The sequence below is a fragment of the Monodon monoceros genome, unplaced genomic scaffold (assembly GCF_005190385.1).
Source record: "Monodon monoceros isolate NGI ecotype Baffin Bay Population unplaced genomic scaffold, NGI_Narwhal_1 Super_Scaffold_21, whole genome shotgun sequence".
Taxonomy (NCBI): Eukaryota; Metazoa; Chordata; class Mammalia; order Artiodactyla; family Monodontidae; genus Monodon; species Monodon monoceros.
In genome coordinates, this window is record NW_021703778.1 from 133,441,084 (window position 1) to 133,449,267 (window position 8,184).

Consider the following 8,184-nt stretch of genomic DNA (forward strand, 5'->3'; position numbering starts at 1 on the left):
CTTTTGACAAAATTCAACAACCATTTATGATAAAACTCTTTAACAGAGTGGGTATAAAGGGAACATACCTCAATATAATAAAGGCCATATATAAGAAGCCTACAGCTAACATCATACTCAGGGGTGAAGAGCTGAAAGTATTTCCTCTAAGATAAGGAACATGACAAGGATTTCCACTCTCACCACTTTTATTCAACATAGTATTGAAAGTCCTAGCCACAGCAACCAGAGAAGAGAAAGAAATTAAAGGAATCGAAACTGGAAAGATAGAAGTAAAACTGTCACTGTTTGCAGATGATGTGATAGTATACATAGAAAATCCTAATGACACCACCAAAAAACTACTAGAATTCATACATGAATTTGGTAAAGTTGCAGTATATAAACTTAATATACAGAAATATGTTGCATTTCTACACACTAATAATGAACTACCAGAAAGGCAAGTTAGGAAGACCTAGGAGTAAATTTTTAAAAGAATGTGAAAGACACTAAAAACTATAAGGCATCGATGAAAGAAATTGAAGACACAAATAAATGGAAAGATATTCCATGCTCATGGGTTGGAAGAATTAACATTGTTAAGATGTCCATGCCACCCAAAGCAGTCTACAGATGCAGTGCAATCCCTGTCAAAATTCCAATGGCATTTTTCACAGAAATAGAATAAACAATCCTAAACTTTATATGGATCCACAGAAGATCCCAAATAGCTAAAGCAATCTTGAGAAAGAGCAAAACTGGAGGCATCATGCTTCCTGATTTCAAACTATATTACAAAGCCATAGTAATCAAAACAGTATGGTACTGGCATAAAAACAGACACATAGGTCAATGGAACAGAATAGAGAGCCCAGAAATACATGCACATATATATGGTCAATTAATTTATGACAAAAGAGCCAATAATATGCAATGGGGGAAAGATGGTCTCTTCAATAAATGATGTTATGAAAACTGGGCCACTGTCTTAACACTATACACAAACGTCAACTCAAAATGGATTAAAGACTTAAATGTAAGACCTGAAACCGTAAAACTCCTAGAGGAAAACATAGGTGGTAGCTCCTTGACATCGGTCTTGGTAATGATTTTTTGGATTTGACAACAAAAGCAAAAATAAACAAGTGGGATTACTTCAAACTTAAAAGCTTCATTCAGGGACTTCCCTGGCAGTCCAGTGGTTAAGACTCTGCATTTCCACTGCAGGGGCACAGGTTTGATCCCTGGTTGGGGAACTAAGATCTTACATGCTGTGTGGCTCAGAAAAAAAAAAAAAAATTAAATTTAAAAATAAAAAGCTTCATTCAACACAGCAAAGGAAATCATCAACAAAACCAAAAGACAATCTACAAAGTGGGAGAAATATTTGTAAAACATATATCTAATAAGGGGTTATTATGTTTTAAAATATATAAAGAACTCATATAACTCAATAGCAAAAAAAAAAAACCTGATTTTAAAATGGGCAGGGGATATGAGTAGACCGAATATGAATTTTTCCAAAGAAGATACACAGTTTGCCAACAGGGACATGAAAAGGTTCTCAACATCACTAATCATGAGGGAAATGCAAATCAAAACCACTATCACCTCATAACCTGTTAGAATGGCTCTTATCAAAAAGACAGGAAATAACAAGTGTTGGCTAAGATGTGGAGAAAGGGAATGTAAATTAATGCAGCCACTCTGGAAAACAATATGGATGTTCCTCAGAAAATTAAAAACAGAACTACCGTATGATCCAGCAATTTCAATTTTTAATGTTTATTCAAAGGAAATGAAAATACTAATTCAGAACCATACCTGTACCCCCATGCTCAATGCAGCATTATTTTTAATAGCGAAGTCATGGAAATAACCTGTATACCTACAGATGTATGGATAAAGAAAATACACACACACACACACAGGAATATTATTCATCCATAAAAAAGGAAATCTTGCCATCGGTGACAAAATGGATAAACCTTAAGGGTATTATGCTAAGTGAAATAAGTCAGACAAAGATAAATATCATTTGATCTCACTTATCTGTGGGATCTAAAAAATTAAAAAGAAAAAAACCAAACTCACAGACACAGAGAAAAGATTGGTGGTTGCCAGAGGGTGGGAGTGGGTGCAATTGGTAAAGGTACAAACTTCCAGTTACAAAATAAATAAGACCTGGGGATGCAATGCACAGTGTGGTTAATAATACTGATTGTATATTGTTATATTGCTAAGAGAGTAGATCATAAAAGTTCTTATCTCAAGAAGTGATGGATGTTAATTAGACTTATTGTGATTATTTCACAATATATCCAAATATTGAATCATGTTGTACACCTGAAACTAATATGTCAATTATATTTCAATTTAAAAAGGGAGGTAAAGGAAGGTATGATGACACTCTCACATCAAATAGAGAAAGAATATCAATAGAGATAATAGAGATAGAAATTATAAAAAAGAACTAAATGAAAAATATACTAGAGGGCTAGACCATAAATAGCATAACTTAACCCAATTTAAAAATAACAAAGGATTGTATAGACATTTCTTCAAAGGAAATATACAAATGGAACAATAAGCACATGAAAAGATGCTCAACATCATTCATCATCAGCAAAATGCAAGTCAAAACCACAATGACATCACTTCATAGGAGGATGTCTAAAATCAAAAAGTTAGATAATAAGCGTTGGTGAGGATATGGAGAAATTGGAACTCTGATACAGTGCTGGCAGAAATGTAAAATGGTACTACCACTTCGGAAAACATTCTGGCATTTTCTCAACTAGACATAGAGTTACCATATGATCCGGTAATTCCACTCCTATATACCCAAGATAAATGAGAACATAAATCCACATGAAAATTCAAATATAGCAGCATTATTCATAATTGCTGAAAGATGGACACACCCAACTGTCCATCAACTGATGAATGAATAAACAAATAGTGGTATATTCATTCAATGGAATATTATTTAGCCATAAAAAGGAGTGAATTTACTTGATACATGCTACAACATGAATCAACCTTGAAAACATGCTGAATTAAAGCCAGTCACAAAAAAACACATGATTCCATTCATGTAAAATTTCCAAGACGAGGCAAATCAATACATTAGATTAGAAAATATATTAGTGGTTGCTAATGACTGGGGAAGTTAAGGGATAGGAGGATAATAGCTAAAGAGTACAAGGTTTCTTTTTGAGGTCATGAAAATATTCTGCAGTTGTGGAGATAGTTGTACGTATCTGAACATACTAAAAAGTCATTGAATTATATATTTCACATCAGTAAATTATATGGAATGTGAATTATATCTCAATAAAGCTGTTTTTGAAAAGAGCCTATTGGATGATTGTTCACTGACTAGTATTTATGACTTATGCATTGCTGAGGCCAGATGAGATGAGGGAATAGAGAGGAAAGTAAAGAGAAGTGAGTGCAGTGGCTATCAGGAAATTTTTTTCTCTTGTACTTATTTGGAGAGCAATCAGATAGATGTGATTCTTGATTCTGAAGACAAGCAACTCGTGTACATTTTGATACACTACTTTCTGTTTAAGTTTGCCTAACTACAATGGAATTTTTCTCTAATTTTATAAATAAAGGCCTGAATATAATCTCTTTTCTTTTGCTTTCCCTCCCACCTCGTTTATTCTTTACAGGGAGTTTACACTGGGAGAGTACTTACCCTTCAAGAATTATTGATCCAAGTTGGGAAGTTAAATGCTGAAGCTGTTAGAGGTCAGTGGGCCAATCTTTCATGGGAATTGCTTTATGCCACCAATGATGATGAGGAACGTTATAGTATACAAGCTCATCCACTACTTTTAAGAAACCTTACAGTACAAGCGGCTGATCCTCCCCTGGGATATCCAATTTATTCTTCAAAGCCTCTCCATATACATTTGTTTTAGAACCCATTTTAACTTGTATTGTGAGCAAATGAGATGTCTAGAAAATTAACAATATGATTCCTCATAACTTCACTGGACTTCTCTCTCTCCTCCCACAAGTCAGATGCCTAAGCTAAGCTCTATAAAGTTGATTCTCTTAGGTATCTTAATGGTTTAAAACAACAACTTTATGTCTAACATAAAAGTTAAAATTAGTTGGCCAATATTTGTGCCCTATTGAGTGTGGTAGGCTTTGGTAAATATAAAACATTTGTGTAAGATAATATAATGAATTTTTTAATGCTTTCTTAAATGTATAAGTGACTGGCCTTAGTCAACAACTATGTAATTTTTACATGCTTAAAAGATACACATATCAGTGTTTTTAAGTCAAGATAATGGATCCTACTGAAGGTTACATAATGTATATATATTTATTTGAAATATTAAATTTTATAGTATTTTCAAACTTTGTGCTATTTTATTTTAATATTTAACACGGTCTGTTTCCATATAATCTATTCATTTTCTTTTCATATACTTCAATTCAGAAACCTTAAAATTTTTCAATAAAATCTCTTCCAAAAAAATCTTTCTTTTTTTTTCCAAGTATCCTTTTGATATGTTTGAAAGGAAAAGGTCATCCCATTCATCATGTGAATACTCACAGGATCAGCAACATTAAGGTAATCTGATTATGACTGTTAGAGGCCATTCTGTAGATCTGGCTCCTCATGCATTTCTTTTCAACTGAATATACTGCTTCTGAAGAACGACTTATCCGGTAGGACTACCAGTTACTAGTGTCTTAAGGTGTTTGAACTAAAGGCAGAAAGAGATGGGAGAAAATTTTTCATAATGTGATCAGGCTTTTACTTTCACTCTTTTGCTGCTTAGAACTTTTTACAGGTACTTATAAGGAGGATGAACAATGAATCCGCATCATTTGGGACATGAATTTCCTCTACACCTTATTTATTTCCGTCTGTAGTACCCGTTATTTAATCTGTAGTAGCCTCCTGAGTAGGTAGTACAGTAATACATTCTCTTTAGTAATGACTGAAATTATTTGAAATGTACCAATTAGGTTTTTATTACTATTACTCCTTTATTAAGTGGAACAGTTCAATACAGCAGTGTTAAAGGATAGCTTTTTGGACTAATTTCAATTAATGAATTCACGAGATTCGTGTGTTAAGTCATTTTGGGGGAAGCAATATAGTATAGTTAATAAGATAGGGTTTGGTGTTACATCTGAGTTCAGATCTCAGGCTTATGATTTATGTAACAGATTTATTAGCTGGAAAATTACATATATATACCTTTTTATCACCTAAGGAAATTTTCTCATATCATTAAAAACACTAGTTATCAGTTTTAATGACTGTATAACATTGATAGATATGACAAATTATTAGACTGTCCCCCAAATAATGGGCATCTTAAGTTGTTTAAAGATTTTCAGTATTATAATAGTGCCAAGCCATGCTTTCCCTTTACCATGAATTTTTCTCAGACTACCGCCATGTCCCTCCATTTCTTTTCATGGCCAAGTTTCCTCATCTTCATTCACTTGTCAAAACATTCCAGTCTGGATTCCATCTCTACTATCCCCCCAGATAAGGAAAGTTTTTATTAAAAGTCGTTGTTTACCTTCATACTGTCAAACCAACTACAGCTGGCCCTTGAACAACGTGGGTTTGAACTGTGCAGGTCCACTTGTACATGGATTTTTTTCAGTAGTAAATACTAAGATACAAAGTCAATTGAATCCACAGATAAGGAGGAACCACGGATACAGAGGGCCCACTCTAAATTATATGCAGCTTAAAACCCCAGCACTATTCGAGGGTCAACTATAGTTACTTTTATATTCTCGTCTTATTTGTTCTCTAAGTAGCATTTGACACATTTGACAACTCCTTGAATTTTTTTCTTTTGGGCTTCCCTGACACTACATTATCTTCATTTTCTTCCTGTCTCCCTGACTACTCCTTCTCAATCACCTTTGCTGCTTTTCCTTTTCTACCTGACATCTAAATTTTGGAATTTCTTAACAACTGGTTCAGGCCCCCTCTTCTTACTCTACATTTCACCACAGACAATTCTCATTCACTCCCAAGACCTAAAATATCATCAATAAGTCGATGATGTTCAAATACATGTACTCAACCTCTCTTCTTAGCACTGAACCTGTATATGTAACTATTTATCTCCGTCTCATATATTCAAAATATCTGACCTGATTGAACTTGCCCTAATACCAGCTTTTCTGACTTCTACCTTAGTACTGCCTAGGTAATTCACATGAGACATCTCACAGAGAATTAGGAAAGCTGGGCAAAATAATATTTTTAAGTCTGTTCAAAGGTATCAGAGAACCAAGAAGACAGTGAAGAATTACATCACCAACCAAGATCCAAGGCAAAATGAAACTTAAGAGACCTGAGCTCAGCATTTGAGCTGCTTTTCTTCTAGGAATATTTGCCAATTAAGGAAGAGGTGGCTGAGAAGATAACACTTTTGGCAGACTTGCTACTAAGTTAGAGGGTTAAAAAATGGAGTCCAGGGCTCTCCAAAGAAAGAGGGTGAACAAAAAAAATAGATACATTTTCAATCTTTTCAATCCCTAAAACTGGATTAAGGTGACCCTGGATTTGTAGTGTACCTAGCTAATACCCAGAGCAAATGTACATCTTCTCTGGATATTTTAAGTTATTTTTATAATTTTTCATATTTATGTTGGACCATCTAAAATAAAGCACCTGAGGAGTTAAGACAACATGAGCCAAATCCAAGAGAAACAACAGACAATAGGAACAAACCCACAGGGGTTTATAACTGGAGGCTTTTTCCTCTTAATCCCCTTCACCTATTTTGCCCCCTACCCCACAATAATCACCCATGTTTTCTCTGTGGCTGTGTGTCTGTTTTTTGTTTTCTTTTTTTTTTGCGGTACGCAGGCCTCTCACTGTTGTGGCCTCTCCCGTTGCAGAGCACAGGCTCCGGACGCGCAGGCTCAGTGGCCATGGCTCACAGGCCCAGCCGTTCCGTGGCATGTGGGATCTTCCCGGACCGGGGCATGAACCCGTGTCCCCTGCATCGGCAGGCAGACTCTCAACCACTGCGCCACCAGGGAAGCCCTTGTTTTCTTTTTTTTAAATTACACATATTAGTGAGATCATGTGGTATTTTTCTTTGACATATTTCACTTAGCATAATACCTTCTAGATCCATCCATGTTGTATCAAGTGGCAAGATTTCTTTTTTTAATGGCTGAGTAATATTACATTGTATATAAATACACAACATCTTCTTTATTCATCAGTGGACACTTAGGTTGCTGCTGAGATTCTTAATCTTGTGTTTTATATCTTTAAATATACCAAACATAGTTTTCAAGCCTGTGTTTAATAATTCCATTATCTGGGATCCCCTGTGGACAAAATGAGCACTATCTTCTGTGCACATAAATTTAAGTATATGTAAACAGAATTGTTACAGTCATCATTTACTTTCTTCACTCATCACCGTGCTGCTAGGATATATCCATCTTGCCATGTATGCATTTATTCCATTGCTTTTACTTGCTGTACCTCATGGTATCACTCCACCATTTACACCTTCCCCATTTCCCAAAGATAGCCACCAGGGTGGTCTCCAACTTCTCCACCAACTATTCCAGTTATTTTATGGGTGTTACCTTGTCTATAGGTAAACTGTGAACTGCTTATACATAAGAACCATGTTTTTCTTCCCCTGTTCTTCTCCCTTCTATTATGGCCTATGCATGTTTTCTACTATAAGGTGCTAAAGATTAAAGTAAAATTAATGATAATAAGAAGTTGCCAATGGAATCTTCCTGAGCTGAGTTTAACTCAGGCTTTACCCCTTACGAGCTCTGTGACCTTGGGAAAGTAACACCTACTTGCTTTGGGCATTTCTTTCTTCATCTATTAAGGTGGATAATACCACCTACCTTAGAGGGCTGTTATGAGAAATAAGTGAATTAACTAATTACAAAGCACCTCAGTATAGCAAATGACATATAATAGATTTTTAATAAATTATGGCTGCTATGAGTCCTACCTACAGCTTCAAATTCCAGTCATTTGTACCTGTCAACTCTTCCAAGAGAGTGTAAGCACCTTGGAAGCATGCCATTTCAGACACTTCTTTATATCTGCCCATTCCCCAGCACTCTGCTTCATGTAATATTCCATGCATTTATGCTAAATGGATTACTGTAATTCTTTGGTTGGCATTCTGCTAACCTAGATTTTAAGCATAC

The 8,184-nt window shown here is 35.2% G+C and overlaps 1 protein-coding gene across 1 annotated transcript in view; it reads left to right on the forward strand.

Annotated features, from left to right (window-relative positions):
* The window catches only part of PCNX4 (pecanex 4), a 44,777-nt gene extending 37,820 nt beyond the window's left edge, over nt 1–6,957 (forward strand). The window contains exon 11 of the mRNA XM_029238689.1: nt 3,663–6,957. Within this exon, the coding sequence (XP_029094522.1) occupies nt 3,663–3,914 (252 nt within the window). The 3' untranslated portion in view covers nt 3,915–6,957. The remainder of the gene's footprint in view (nt 1–3,662) is intronic.
* Nucleotides 6,958–8,184: the final 1,227 nt, after the last annotated feature.